Source organism: Bos indicus, chromosome 13 (assembly GCF_029378745.1).
Source record: "Bos indicus isolate NIAB-ARS_2022 breed Sahiwal x Tharparkar chromosome 13, NIAB-ARS_B.indTharparkar_mat_pri_1.0, whole genome shotgun sequence".
In the NCBI taxonomy this organism is placed as follows: Eukaryota; Metazoa; Chordata; class Mammalia; order Artiodactyla; family Bovidae; genus Bos; species Bos indicus.
In genome coordinates, this window is record NC_091772.1 from 22,941,425 (window position 1) to 22,957,788 (window position 16,364).

Here is a 16,364-nt window from a genome sequence, read left to right on the forward strand (position 1 = left end):
AAGCAACATCTTTTGGTTCTTACTATATGTTGGGAACATTTATCCTGGTATCTTCATAATTGCAAAAGAGGAAATTCCCCATGCCATTCAGAGTTTGATCACAGTCTTTTGAAAGTCTTCTTGAGACTTAGCTGTTCTTCAGTCCTTCCTCAGCATATGTAAGGCATGTGGGGAGAGCTGAGGAATGCCGCCATGTAAAAGTGGAAGGTAGGTTCAAAACCACATCTCATATCTTGGTAATTGTACAAAATGACAAGTATAATTTTATAGATAAACTTGATTTCAGTAATCTTTAAAAAAAAAATCTAGCTGAGTTATATACTGATGTCCTTGGTTTTCTAGTTAGTTTTTTTCGTCCTCTCTTTTTGCTGATTGTATCATTTCTACTGCTCATGGGAACTTTTGCATCCAACTTTTTCTTTTCCTACCCCATTTTTTTTTTTCCCCCACTACAGGCAGTTTTTCAGGAACTCCAGGCAGTGTAAAATCATCTTCGGGAAGTTCAGTACAGTCTCCCCAGGATTTCTTGAGCTTTACAGACTCAGATCTGCGTAATGACAGTTATACTCACTCCCAGCAGTCATCATCAACCAAAGATGTACATAAAGGAGAGTCTGGAAGCCAGGAAGGGGGGGTAAATAGTTTTAGTTCCATAATTGGTCTCCCTTCAGCCTCAGCTGTTATTTCACAGCCTAAAAGCTTTGAAAATTCACCTGGAGATTTGGGTAATTCCAGCCTCCCTACAGCAGGATATAAGCGGGCTCAAACTTCTGGCATAGAAGAAGAAACTGTAAAGGAAAAGAAAAGAAAAGGAAATAAGCAAAGTAAGCATGGGCCTGGTAGACCCAAAGGAAACAAAAATCAAGAGAATGTTTCTCATCTCTCAGTTTCTTCTGCTTCACCAACGTCGTCTGTAGCATCAGCTGCAGGAAGTGTAACCAGCTCTAGTCTTCAGAAATCCCCCACGCCACTCAGGAATGGGAGTGTGCAGAGCCTCAGTGTGGGCTCCTCTCCACTTGGTTCAGGTAGGCCTAGCCCTTTGTTTCACCCTCCACCCCTCCCTCCCACCACCACCATCCTCCTTTCACCTTCACAAGCAAATCGTTTTAAACTATCATTATGAAAATACTGTGAGTTGCTAAGTGACATTTAATTATCTTAATGAAAAATGTTATCTTAGTAGGACAGTTCAGTCTTTGGAAAAGACATTTGGCACTAATCCAATTTTTCTTAACTAAATATAGACTAAATAGTTCAGTTCATTGGTCATTCATTTCTTATGAAACACCTAGAATTGATTTCCCAATTTTTATTTTTGCTTCACTTGCATAGAATTTTAGAAATCAACTCAGAATTCACATTTACGGTGTGAGAGTTTGCACTGTTTTTGATTGGTATTTGTTTTGGGGCTTCCTTTCCCTAAACCTCAGTTAGTCTTTATTTTCTCAGTAATTCCTGACACAAATTCTAGTTGAATTAACACCATCTGGAATATTTTTCAGTTAGTGATAGGTGATTTAAATTTATGGACTTTAAAAATCCCATTTCAGGAGATATCTTAAATGTTATGTATCATTTTTGTTTTCAATTGTGTTTACCAGTTTTTACCATCATTTTTACCATGGTATGAATGGATTTATAAATGCTGTTATTTACCACATTGGCATGCTCCTTTAACTTATACTTTGTAATGTAAATGTTATTTTCAGTTTTTAAAAATTTCAAGATGTGTGTTTTTAAGACAGAAACTTAGCTAAATGTCGGCATTTATCTTTTATATTACATCTTCAATATGAGATAAATGACTTTAGATGTGTTGATTGTAAATTTTACCCGTTTCAATTTTAGATTTCTGATTGTAGAAATAATGAAATTTTGGCTAAGATAAACTGTGGATTTTGCCTGTTCTGTTAGATGGAGAAGATAGGTGGAAAATGATATGGAAAAATAATAAATAGAATTTAAGTGACGAGTATTCATGTTTATTTTACAAATATAGAACTTTGTGGAGTTTCTATAGTTTTACAGACAATTCAGTAAGTAAATGTAAGAAAGACCATTATAAGGGAGAAAAGAGCATGTGTGAAGGTCAGATATGAAAAGTATCAACTTATTAACTGCCATCTGTTATATTCTTTTTTATCTTGTTTAATCTTTAGAACAGTTTTATGACATAGGGGCTATGAATGCCTCTATTTTACAGCTGATAAAACTGAGACTTAGGTAAAATAAATTGTCCAAGATGACACGGTCAGGGATTTCTTTCTCTTTTTATTTCTGATAGCTAGCTTCTTTGCCTGTGGTGGACCTGTTAGACAGGTTTTTTTGAGAAATGAGTGGAAACTATGGAAGGATTAAGTACCGTTAAAGATAGTTTAGAGCAAGATTGCTTAGTCTTGGCACTATTGCGATTCTGGTTGGGCTAATTCTCTGCTGTGCATCACTGTCCTGTGCCTTGAAGGATGTTTATCAGGATTCCCAAACCCTACCACTACCCATAGTGACAATCAAAAAACATTTGGGTTCTGAAAGGGGCAAAATTGCCCTTGGTTGAGAACCACTGTTTTAGAGGAGGAAAATAATAAATTGCATCAAGAAATAAGCTCATTGAAAAGATTTTAATATTTTGCACCCTTCAATATATGTTTTATTTATATAGTATATTTGCTTTGAGACCAGAAGAGCTTAGCAGATAGCCATAGCCCCTGGTCACAAAAAAGAAATTTACACAGATTTCCTTGGAAAAAAATTTTTTAGTTCATGTTTATCTTTAGCAAAGAGGCACAGGAATCAGGTGAGTAACATACTGAGAAAATTAGGTGTAAATTTGCTCTTAGGAAGAGATCCTCACCAGTGTCCTAGCCATAGGGGCACAGTCTGAGAGTTAACTGAATTTCAGAAATTGTATTTGGATGCCAGTTGAAATACACATCCTCAAATTAATGGACTTAAAATACCAGTTTACACTCTTGAAAAGATTTTGGTATCTGTTACTGATTTAGGGAGATTTTAGGTATGGAAGTCATATTCTTTACATAGTGATTACGTTGAGAGAGCAGTGTTTGTGGCAGAAAAATATGAATTTGTATCCCTTTTACCTCACCAGTAGGTAAAACAGAAATTCAGGGAGAAATTCCTATAAATATTATTTCACGAAGTTTAGACTTGTCAGGATTTTTTCCCCCCTTAAATCTGTATTTTAAAATCACTTTGAAGATTGAATAGATCTTGTTAAAGCTATTATTGTAGAGTAAGATTGTTTAAAACTATTTGAGGTAATATATTATTTAATCTTACAGATTTTAATAAAAGTTTTATGATTAGATCAGAGCTTTCTCTCATTGATAAGCTTAGTTCTAAAAAGTCTATTCTTACCTACGAAAAGCTAGCTGAATGCCATGAATATTTAGGAATTAAGTCTTCTTACCATAAGTTAAGATTGCTAACTGCTGTTTAAACTTAGCTTGTGCTGCACACTGGCTTGCATAGAGTATTATTACCCATTATATAGAAGAAGAAATAAACAATTCTCAGATCTGTCAGTGGTGGAACTATGCATTTTCCTTGACTCCAGTAACAGTTATAAAATTTAAGGGGTGTTGATGAGGGTCTAAAACCATGGTAGTACACTGTCGGTCATACTTTAAGCAATGGGATCAACAAGAAAATTTGAGCCAATAATTTTAACTTGCAGTAGTACTACCTCCTACTAGTATGAAAGTGTTAATTTTACTTTTGCACTAATTTTAGATTGAGAAGTCACTTAGTAATTGTACAAGCAGAAAACTTTCTCCTGTATAAAATAAGTCATAGGAGGAATATGTACTGTGTAGTGTGTTACCAAGAGTTTTTCATGATGCTCTCTTTAAAAGATTCATGTGCAAGTAACAATGCAGGCAACCTTGTGTACACCTGTTAGCTATAAGGTGAGCTGTACCACGCACTGGAACCCTAGCTCCAGCAGGCTAGGGCCTGTGTTTGCCATGTTTACTACTGTCTCCACTGCTAGCATAGTGCTTTGAACATATTAAGTGGTAAACATTAAAAAGGAAAAAGAGTGAACACTGTTAGTAATTAGTGATCTCTGAGAATGTACCATGTGTTTAGTAGTATCCTGTGTAGTTTTGTACTTGTCTTTCAAGAATTTTTACCAGGTTGCAAGTGAAATTATTTTTTTAAAAGCTTTTCATGTAGTATTACAGGCTAGTTTTAGGATATATAATTAGCTGGAAAAGACAATGGACAAGATGAAATTTGTATTGTACTTTGGAGTAGGCAGATAAAGAAGACCAGCATTATTAGCAGAAAAGAAAGCTCAGGTATATTTGAAGGGTAAACTTTATAAAAACAAGAAGCTTGTGTTTGTGGGATAGAAGTAATGTTGATTCAACAGGGCAGGATGGGTTTATGGAGAGTAAGTCCGAACTTCTAGTAATGATATCGTATATATCTTGGAGCACCTAAGAGTTTCTAAAGAACTCTTTAATGACCATCTCATTTGATCCTTAGAACAACCTTGTGAAATAGACAGGACAGCTGCCTTTGTTGTGGTGGTGGTTTTTCCTCGTTTACCACCACTAGGATATAAAGCAGATGTACAATCAAGTCCTTATGATGTGATTCTCTTAAAATTGTTAGTTAGAAATAGCATTTTAAGAGTAGTCAAAGTTCTCTCATGACATGTTCAAATTACAATAGAGCATACTGTTTTATAATGACTTGAACAAAATTTACTCAAGGTTGTAAGTTTTGGCTTATAGAATATATGAAACTTTTGATTGAATTCTTTCCTACATATATTCTTTTGAGGTATTAACAGGCACCTGGTCTTTTGAAATGTTGAAAGTTAGGATGTTGAAAACATTGAAAGTTTTGGATGAATTGACATGCTATATTTGTCCTTTACTCTTTTCCTGTTTGTCTCAATCACATTAGGAGAATTTAGGATTTACTAAAATGAAAGTTAGCATTTTTTTCTTCACAGAAATCAACATGTTATTTTTTCTGAGAAAAAGTTGGTATTCTTTAACTGATAAAGAGTCAATAGGTTAGCATTAATTTCTTTTCTTTGGGCATTCTCTGCCCTTTCAGAGTATATTCTTCCCTATTTGTTTGTTTCAATCTTAGTCGCTCGTTCTTTAATAGAGTGCTGTCATACCTTTCTTAGTTAAGATACCTGAAATCTTTCAGTGATGTAATTCTTTAGTGGTAATAAATGCTGTAAAAAGAGATTCTGGAAAGGCAGTCATTTTGTTGTGATGCTATATACTTACTCTTAAGCTCTTAAAAGATATCACAAAGATAAGTTATTAATATGAATAGATCACCTCTAGAAGTTTCTTCTGGTTTCTACTGAAATATGAAGTTTATGAAAGTTTGACTTGAGCCCATGTAACTTTGAAAGGGATCCTATTTATGTCATACCTACTTATATTGGTAAAGTAAAACTTAGAAGTCTTTTTCTGATAAAATATTTTAATTAAAAAATAGACTGGTTCTGTAAGCAAATAAGGGAATCATAAAGATATAAAGTATTATTATAATAGACTCATAAGAGTAGAGTTAGTAATGCAGTACTGTAAACCAAGGAGTAGATACAGTTAGTGAACATAATTCACATCTATCTTAATGACTTAGGTTAATGATTTTGTATACATTGATTATATTGGATTATAAATGAAGAAGATATTGGATACAGCTAAGACTAGTGAATACCTTGGAATCTGTTTTCTTAGAAAATCCTGATATTTTTGGGTCTTTGATGACATGAAAATTTCTGGCCCTATGTTATGGCTATCTTTCTATAAAAATATTAGATCAAAAGCCAGAGTAGCCATATTCCAGTTTATTTCCCATTGACAAAATCTTTCTGCACAAGGTCCTTTGATTATTTTTAGCACCATTCCAAGCAAATACCATTTCTCTAGAACATAGCATGTCTATCTCTTCAGTTGCCTTTTAAAATCTCACTTGTATTGCATTTGTTAATGAAGCATTAAGGCGGCAAATTCTCCCACAATGGCTCATCTTTTTGGGTTATTTGGAAAGGACTTAAACTAAACTGGCCTAAGTGATTAATCTTTAAACTGTATCTCATATCAGTTTCTTTAACATTACAGTGATTGCTTTGTCTTACTTTTTAATTTCAAATTATTCAGAGTGGGCTCATGATTAGACTTGACTTTTGAGGTAGATGCGTGAATGATGGTTGCCTCGAAGGCTCTCTGGTACACATGGTTCCTACAGGTCATGTTTTTGGTTAACATAATATCCAGAGAATTCCCAGATATCCCTTCTTTAAAAATAACTGGCCAGAGGTGGTGGCCACATGTGAATAACAGTTGTTTCCAGATTAGTAGGCCAGATCTTTTGAGTCACAGCTTTCCCTTAGTCCTGGCTTTATCAATTATTTTTTCATGTGGAATATCATACGGAAATTTACTCCTGATTTCTGAGCAGATTTTCCTTTTAGCAGTGCTTTATTGCCTCATGTCACCCTCTGCTAGTTCTCTTCATAAGGGAGGAGTAAAGGAATAAAAGTAATTGCTTGTTCATTATAATCATCAAAAATGAAAGGTACAAGAGAATAAGCTGAGTGTGGTTTAATGAGTTTTAAGTAACTGTAAGTTATATAAAACTTACATAACAGTAAGTCATAATGGATTTCTGCTCAGATATAAACTAAATTTTCATACTTAAATTACAGTTTCTAATTGAATACAGCATTCAGATATTTTTGATACATTGTTCTCATCTAATTATATAAAATTATCTAATTATATAAAATTCATCACATTGCCTAACTATACTTCCTCATAGTAGTGTATCTGTTTATTCTTAAAACATTTGTTATACAGATTCATTTGTAAGCCCTTATGTCTTTTCCACATTCTTTGCCCACATACGCATGCACACATATTTCTACACTGTCTTGTTAAGATTGTGAGAATTACATTCTGTTTGGTCCTTGTACCCCTGACATCCCAATTACTGGCTTATAATTTCTGTTCACACAGTTCTATTTGCCTTTCTCAGTTAGACTTGGGATGAATGTTTTCCTGTTTTTCTGGCCCCTTTCTTTTCTACCCTTAAGTCACTGGCAACTTCTTTGCTGATTTCCTTTCTCCTCCCTCCCAACAGAAATTTCCATGCAGTATCGGCATGATGGAGCTTGTCCAACAACTAGTAAGTTGTCGAACTGGGTTGGTAACCCAGGCTTTTTGACTTCTACTCTAGTGCTTTTTCTAGTATATTACACCACCTCTGAACCCTTAAGTTTTAATTTTCTAAAATGCAGTTGGTTCTTAATTATGTAGGTTTCTCCTACAGTGATAGATTAACTTGCTGTTTTGTCTGTCCTGTGTTCAGAATCCATATTACAGTGAAACTGAGACCAAATTTTGTTGATTACTGGCCTTTTAATATGGTGCTTCTGTTGCGAAATTGTGACTTTTGTTCCCCAGTGAAGTAATATTTTCAATATTTTGGTTTTCACTGATCTTAATGTTCATATATGTATATTGGCATTAGATAGCGTTTTTTGCTTAGACCACTTCATATGTTGAGACTGTTGTTCTAAAGTCTAGGAAATGAGAATGTTTGATTAGGTTAGATGTTAAAATGAGGTTGTTTTTTTTTTTTAATGATAAATATTGTTCAGTGTGACCAAAGGTGGATTTACCTATATAGAATTGTATCTTATTGTTAACTGACATTCAGCAAGAAAGACATTAGACTACTAAATGTCTTTTTAAAAGTAGCTTTACATATATTTATTACTAAGGAAATTTATCATCGTTATGACTATATCTGGCATACAAATTAGTAGATAATATATTGGCAAATGAAATGCAATATCTAGAAATTCATACTGTGTGAAAACTGAGCCAAGCTTGTAATGATTTAAGTAATGATACATGATAGACTTATTGAGATTTTATTATACTGATTCAGTCTATACCTATGTATTTCTTTTGTGTGTTTGAGAATGATCTTAACCTGAAGTCCTTTTTTCCTTACTTAAAAGCTTTCTCAGAGTTGCTGAATGCAATACACAATGGTAAGTTTTATTAGAATCTTCTCTGGTGGTTCATTTATTACAAAGGTTGCCTTTTGTCGAGAATCCCAATTGAAAGCTTGCATGTTCTATTGATGAAATGAAACCTAGCTCTGAATCAATTGTTCAGCACCATAGTGAAACTTTTTGTAGATTGCCTATAGGAAGATAATAGGTCAACTTCGTTCATCAGTTTGGCTTTTACTGTCTCTTTGTAAGGCAAAATGGTGATAGTGTTGTTCTTCCTTTATTAAAGTCTTTTTTCTAGTTTTGCAAATGTTTCTCCCACTCCCCCCACCCCCGCCCCCGGTTCTTTTGAACTCTTACCAGTGCAGTTGATTATTGGTTTCTTCTTTAGGAATTAACTGCTGTTTTGCAACTGTGAATGTGAATTTTATTTTAGGATTAAAAACGTAATACTTTTGTTATTATACTTCTCTTGTTTCATTGAGTGATTAAACAAAGGATAAGTGGGCTTCCCTGGTACCTCAGCTGGTAAAGAATCCACCTGCAGTACAGGAGACCCCGGTTCAATTCCTGGGTTGGGACTATCCCTGGAAAAGGGATAGGCTACCCTGTCCACTATTCTTGGGCTTCCCTCATGGCTCAACTGGTAAAGAATCTGCCTGCAATATGGGAGACCTGGATTGGGAATGATCCGCTGCCGATCCCCTGGAGACCTGGGTTGGGAAGATACCCTGGAGAGGGAACAACCCACTCCAGTATCCTGGCCTGGAGAATTCCATGGACTGTATAGTCCATGGGGTCACAAACAGTCGGACACAACTAAGCAACTTTAAAAAAAAAAGTCTTTTAGATTATACCCAATTTGGGACCAGTATTTTTATAGGAGACTTGAATCTTTTATAGGATTAGGTTCTGAAATCAGAATATTAAGGCAAATGCTATCATTAGTTTTTTTTACTTTTAAGATAAAATTTTGCAAAAATGGTTGAGTTTCTTCAGTTCCAAGAACCTTAATTTTTTGATGTTCAAAAAAATAAACCTCTTGAATCTACTGTCACCTTTTGTTGATTTTCATTTTTAGTCATTAACTGACAAACTTATTTGTTCAGTACTGTTTGTATGATTCCAGGCAGTTTTCCCAGCACGTTTTCATTAACTTCATGAAGATAAAAGTTTTGCTAATGTAGTTGAATTTGCCATTGATTTGCATTGTATTTGGATTAAATTGTAAGATGTTTACAAATGTATAGCCAGCAAGAGACTTACATGGTGAATAAAGAAAGACACTGTTGATTTGAGGGTGGAAGTGGTTGGGATGGGGAACCCATAATGAGCATTATATTGATGGGTGCATTTAAAAGATAACTCCTGCTTTCCTGTGTAACTTGGAATTGTGAGCTCTTAGAATAAATACTCCAGATAAAAAGGAACTCTTGAACATTTGTATCCAGAGGAAAGGGGATTAGCAGCATTCTTTAGAGTAAAGTAAATATGTTAACGTTCTTTGATAGGAAAGTATAAAAACATCATTTTCAGTTTGCATACATAAATTTAGACTTGTTTTTTAAATTCTGGAATATTAGTAATATAATTAATAATTAATATTATTAATTTATTCTAGAAGTATTGTGAAAATTTGAAGAGTATCAGTTCAGTTCACTCGCTCAGTCGTGTCTGACTCTTTGCAACCCCATGGACTGCAGCACGCCAGAGTTCCTGTCCATACCAACTCCCAGAGTTTACTCAAACTCTCATGTCTATCAAGCCAGTGATGCCACCCAACCATCTCATCCTCTGTCGTCCCCTTCTCCTCCTGCCTTCAATCTTTCCCAGTTTCAGGGTCTTTTCTAATGAGTCAGTTCTTCACGTCAGGTGGCCATAGTATTGGAGTTTCAGCTTTAGCATCAGTCCTTGCAATGAATATTCAGGACTGATTTCCTTTAGGATGAACTGGTTGAATCTCCCTTGCAGTCCAGGGGCTTCCCTGGTGGCTCAGAGGTTAAAGTGTCTGCCTGCAATGCGGGAAACCTGGGTTCGATCCCTGGGTCTGGAAGATCCCCTGGAGAAGGAAATGGCAACCCACTCCAGTATTCTTGCCTGGAGAATCCCATGGACAGAGGAGCCTGGTAGGCTACAGTCCATGGGGTCGCAAAGAGTCGGACACGACTGAGCGACTTCACTCACTCACTCACTCACTCACTCCTTGCGGTCCAAGGGACTTTCAAGAGTCTTCTCCAACACCACAGTTCAAAAGCATCAATTCTTTGGTGCTCAGCTTTCTTTATAGTGCAACTCTCACGTTCATACATGACTACTGGAAAAACCATAGCTTTGACTACACGGGGTTTAAAAAAAAAAGGTAAATAGTGTCAGGTGCCACAGAAATCCTTTGCCATTAGTAACTGACAAAATACTGGTTATATTAATTTAATGGGGCAATTGTCATGTTTCTCTGCATGGTGCATGAAGTTAATGTCATGGAGTAATACAGTAAACACAGATTTTCTTTAAAATCTTGGGTTATTTTATAACTGGAAGTTTGTACCTTTTGACCCCCATTACCCATTCCACCCCATCTACTGATGCACATTTAGGTTGTTTCCATGTCTTGGGTTTTGTAAGTAATGCTGCAGTGAACATGGGGGGGTACACATACTTTTCTGGATTAAGTGTTTTTGTCTTCTTTGAATAAATGCCCAGAAATGGATCCATGTTAGGCCTTTGTTTTGTTTTTTTAAAAAGAACCTCCGAACAGTTTTCCATAGTAGCTTCACCAGTTTATATTCTTACAACACAGGTTCCCATTTCTCCACATTTTCACTAATACTTAATTCTTATATTTTTGATAATGGCCATTCTAACAGATGTGACGTGATATCTCATTGTGGTTTTGATTTGCATTTCCCTGTTGATTAGCAGTGTTGAGCATCTTTTCATGTGTCTCTTGGCCATCTGTTTGTCCTTGAAAAAACATGTTTTCGGATCCTCTGCCCATTTTTTAGTCGGATATTTTTTGTCTTTTGAGTGGTAGGAGTTGTTTACGTATTTTGGATATTATCCCTTTATCAGATATAGGTGACCCTTGAACAACTGAAACAACTGGGGTTAGGAGTGCTGATCCTGGTTATCAAATCCAAAAATCATAGTCAAGACCAGTATCAAGGAGCTTATCACCTGTGTTTTCTTCTAGGACTTTTATGGTTTCAAGTCTTACATTCAAGTCTTTAATCCATTTTTAGTTGGGTTTTGTGTAGACTATAAAATCCAGGTTCATCTTTTTGCATATGGATGTCCAGTTGTCCCAGCGCCATTCATTGCAAAGACTGTCCTTTCCCCATTTTATGTTCTTGGTTCTTTTGTCACAGCTTGACCATATATGCTTGGGTTTATTTCTGGGCTCCCTGTTCTGTTGCACTGATCTGTATATCTGTTTTTGTGCCAATACCGTACTGCTTTGATTACTATAGTTTTGTAATATAGTTGAAATCAGGGTACATGATGCTTCCAGGTTTGTTCTTTCTCTTTGCTTTTGCTGTTTGGGGCCTTTTGTGGTTCCATACAAATTTAATTTTTTTTTTTCTTCTATTTCTGTGAAAAATACCATTGGAATCTTGATATGGATTACATGGAGTCTGTAGCTTGCTTTGGGTAGTATGGACATTTTAACATTAATTTTTCCAGTTCATAAATATGGAATATCTTTCCATTATTTGTGCCTTCGATTTCTTTCATTAATGCCTTTTATTTTTCAGTGTAGAGATCTTTCACCTCCTTGATTTAATTTGTTCCTGGGTATTTTATTCTTTATGATGCAGTTGTTAGTGGGGTTGTTTTATTGTTTAGTTTGTTATCAGTGTATAGAAATGTGACTGATTTTGTATGTTAATTTTATATCCTGCAGCATTATTGAACTTATTTATTCATTTTAACATTTTTGTGGTGAAGTATCTAGAGCTTTCTATACAGTAAGTCCCCTACATCTAAACAAGTTCCATTCTGAGAGTACATTTATAAGTTTAAGTGTGTTTATAAGTCCCAAGAAAGTGAGCCTAGGTACCCAACTACCACAGTCTGCTACATAGTACTGTGCTGTAATAGGTTTATAATTCACACAAATAATAAGCAAACACAAAAATAAAAAATTTTTAATCTTAAGAGTACTTTACCTTGGAAAGTACAGTAGTTCATGCCAGACATGTGAACTAACTTACATGCATGCAAATATGAATGCATATTTGCATTTTTGAAAGTTTACAACTTGAAAGTTCATAGTAGGGGACTTAATGTAGTGTATAGCAGCATACCATCTGCAAATAGCGATAGTTTTATTTTTTTCCCTTCCAAATTGATGTCGTTTTTTTCCTTATGGAATCACTCTGGACTTATATTTTCAGTTGTAAAGATAAGTGTAGAATTGGCACCTAGTGAATTGATATTTAGCCTATGGAGGATTGAAGGAGAGTTGTTTGGATTTAGTTGGAAATATCCATATGTTTGTGTTTTTTTTTTCAAGTCTCTTTTTTTAAAGTGTAGTAAAATACACATAATACAAAATTTTCCATTTTAACCTTTTTCAATTGTACAGTTAGTGTTAAATACATTCACAGTATTGTACAAGCAATCTCCAGAATTTTTCAGTGTTACAAAAACTGAAACTATAGTGATAAAACCGTAGCTCCCCATTCCCTGCCTCCTCAGACCCTGACAACCACCATTTTACTGTGTATGAATTTGACTACTCTAGATACCTTATGTGAATAGAATCATATAATATTTATCTTTTTTGTGACTGACTTATTTCACTCAGGCTCATATCCTCAAGATTTATCCATGTTATAGCATGTATTGGAATTTCCTTCCTTTTTGAGGCTGAATAATATTAATACTGCATCATATGAACATACCACTTCTTATCCATTTATCTGTTAAGGTATATTTGGGTTGCATCCACCTTTTGGCTATTGTGAATAAGCTGCTTTGAATGTGGCTGTTCAAAAGTCTTGGTATCTCATTTTACCCAGAAGTGCACTTGCTGGAGCTTATGATAGTTATATGTTTTTAATTTTAAAAAATTTAAGTATTTGCGATACTTGTTTAAATTTACAACATTTTGTTAGTTTTAGGTATACAACAGTGATTCAGAATGTTTATAGGTTATACCCCATTAAAGTTATTAATACATTATTGGCTATACTTCCTGTGCTGTATAATAGATCTTTGTGGCTTATTTATTTTTTACATAGTTATATTTTTAATTTTTGAGAAGCTATTATACCGTTTTCCATAGTTGCTGCACACTTTACATTCCCACCAAAAGCGTTCAGGGTTCCAATTTCTTAATATCCTTGCCAACACTTGTTTTCTTGCTTTTTTTTAATAGTAACCCTCCTAATGGATATGAGGTGTCAAATGTTAGCTTTAAAATTTTTTCTTCTTCATTATATTGAACATCAAGCAATAAAAAGCTTGAGACTTGTCACCAGAGGAGGAAAGAAAAAGAATTTACATTCCATTTTATTCTTCTTATATTTGTTTTCTGTGGTTGTTCTAAAAAATTATCAGAAACTGAAAAAAATGCACATTTATTATAGTTCTGTAGAAGTCTGACATGAACCTTACTGGGTCTGTTAAGGTGTGGGCAGGCTTTGTTCCTTTTTCAAATCTGTATAGGAAGATGTGTTTCCTTATGTTTTCCAGCTTTGGAGGAGTGCCTGCTCTCCTTACCCTGAGATCTCTGTCTTCAGAGCCATCAATTTTGGGGGGAGTCTCTCATGTTTCAGTCTGTCTGGTTCTCAGATACACTTTGTGAGGACTCTGGTTATGTGGGGTCGACCCAGACAGTTCTGCTTCTCTGGGTCCTTAAGTTACATACATTTGTGTAGTCTCTTGCCATTTAAGGTAACACATTCATAGGTTGTGGACATTAAGGCATGGGTACTTTTGTGGGGGGAGGGTAGTATTCTGCATACCATATTTGCTTACAATTATTCTAGTGTACTTTAAGAAGGTGTTGCTTAAGTCATTTCCGAGGTTAGACTTTGCTAGTACATGTATTTGTTGAATAATTTTGGCTTTGTACCTTTTTTGTTAACTTTTCTCTCTCAAATTACTGGTAACCTGTTCTGATTGCCAATTCCATGAGAGAGTCGGGTTTTTATCTTACTTGATTTCATTGCAGAGATATTGTTGGTCACTCTGTTTTGAAGCTGTTTGTATTCCATTATATCATTCTCCTTTATCTTTTTAATAAATTTATAAAATATTTCACATTTATAGAAAAGTAACAGACATTATGAATTTATTACAGATACAACACCTGTTAATATTTTGCCTTATTTTCATAGATCCTTTTTCAACTTGAGCACTCAGGAGTTTACTGCCAATTTAAGAGATAGCATGTTACCAGCACTGTTGAATACTCTTCACCATTGCATTCCCCATGGTTAACAACTACCTTGCATTTTGTTTATAATTCCTTTGCTTAGTTGTTTTGCATGTATGTGTAAAATTATACTCCCTTATTTCTTTTTCCTACTTTGATCCTTTTTTGGAGTAAATGACTTTTGGTCTACTTCTTCAGTATCTTATTTTTTCCCCCAGCATCTTTAGTGAGATAAAATTTATTTAATATGAAAGTTACAATTTTAACCATTTATAGTATATAGTATATGTTTTTGGTATACAGTTGGCCCTTGAATATCTCAAGAGTTAGGGGCCCTAACACTCCTCACATGTAAAATTTTTGCATATAATTTATAGTTGGCCCTGTATATACAGATTTCTTTCCTATAGTTATTTTCACATCCATGAATTCAGCCAAGGATCGTGTAGTACTGCAGTATTTGCTACTGAAAAAAATTCACATGTAAGTGGACCCATGCAGTTCAAATTCATATTGTTTGAGGGTCAACCATATTCACAATGTGATCAGTACCAGAATAAATCTCTTAATCCCAGTATATTGTCTTCCCCCTCTGTATCCTGGCAATCAATAATCTATTTTCTGTCTCTCTAAGTGTCTCCGACTCTTTGCAACCCCATGGACTGTAGCCTGCTCACTCCTCTGTCTATGGGATTCTCCAGGCAAGAATACTGGCATGGATTGCCATTGCCTTCTCCAGGGTATCTTCCCAACCCAGGGATCAAGCCCCCTTGGCAGGCGGATTCTTCACCACTGAGCCACCAGAGAAATCTGTCCCTCAGTTTGGGTTCTGTCTCTATAGATTTGCCTATTTTTGGCATTACACATAGAGGGAATTTGTGTTTGGTTCCTTTTACTTGATTTAATGTTTTTTATGTTTAAACAAAAGGTTTATCTACATTATAGCACATATCAACACTTCATTCTTTTTTGTTTGTTTTCTAATGTTTGGATGATACACATTATATGGATATATACCATATTTGGTTTATCCAGTCATCAGTTGATGGACATTTGGTTGTTTCCACTTCTTGAATAGTATGACTGATACTGCTCTCAACTTTCACACAAGTATTTGTGTGAACATATTGGTTTAATTTTATTTGTCTTGTGTGTGTTTGTAGGGTAGAATTGCTGGTTCATTATGGTGACTTTTTGAGGAACTACCAAACTCTTTCCCACAGCAGCTGTACCATTTTACATTTCCATTAGCAGTACACGAGGGTTCCAATTTTACCACCTCCTCACCAAGACTACTTCTTCCTTTTTTTTTTTTTTTCCATAGCCATCCAAGTGGATGTAAAATGGTACCTTATTTTGGTTTTGATTTACATTTCCCTTACGACTCATGAATTAGCATCTTTTTATGTTTTTATTGGGCATTTGTTTTGTGTGTGTGTGTGTTTTTTTTTTTTTTTTTTTTTTAGAAAAATTATATCTTCTTGGGTCAGTTTTTGTATTTTGGATGTTTCTAAGAATTTGCCCATTTCATCTGGATTTTTAAATTTGTTGGCATATAGTTATTCATAATATTATCTTTATAATCCTTTAAAAATTTTTTTTCATAAGATGTGTAGTAAAGTCCCCTTTTATTCCTGATTATAGTAATATGAGTCTTTTCCTTTGTCAGTCTAGCCGGAGATTTAGCAGTTTTGTGTATTTTTAAACCTACTTGTGGTTTCATTAATTTCCTTTATAGTTTTCCTGTTCTTTATTATATTTCTGCTTTTTTTCCCCCTTCTGCTTACTTTGAATTTCGTTTGCTCTTTTTCTAATTTCTTAAGATAGAAAGTTAGATTATTGATCTCAGATCTTTTTTTAAAGATGCAGATTTGACCATGTCACTGTGTTACTTAAATCCTGGTGTTGATGGGATAAATTCATAGTCCTTAACAAGGCATAAGAAGTTTTTCCTGGACT

The 16,364-nt window shown here is 34.8% G+C and overlaps 1 protein-coding gene across 5 annotated transcripts in view; it reads left to right on the top strand.

Moving 5' to 3' along the window:
- The window catches only part of MLLT10 (MLLT10 histone lysine methyltransferase DOT1L cofactor), a 207,311-nt gene that overhangs the window by 142,378 nt on the left and 48,569 nt on the right, over window positions 1–16,364 (top strand). For all 5 annotated transcript variants that reach the window (XR_002182142.2, XR_002182143.2, XM_019973026.2 and 2 more), the window contains exons 11-13: window positions 456–1,025; window positions 7,141–7,185; window positions 8,027–8,059. Coding sequence is in view for 3 of the 5 variants with exons in the window: in XM_019973026.2 (XP_019828585.2) it covers window positions 456–1,025; window positions 7,141–7,185; window positions 8,027–8,059 (648 nt within the window). In the remaining 2 variants the exon portion in view is untranslated. The remainder of the gene's footprint in view (window positions 1–455; window positions 1,026–7,140; window positions 7,186–8,026; window positions 8,060–16,364) is intronic.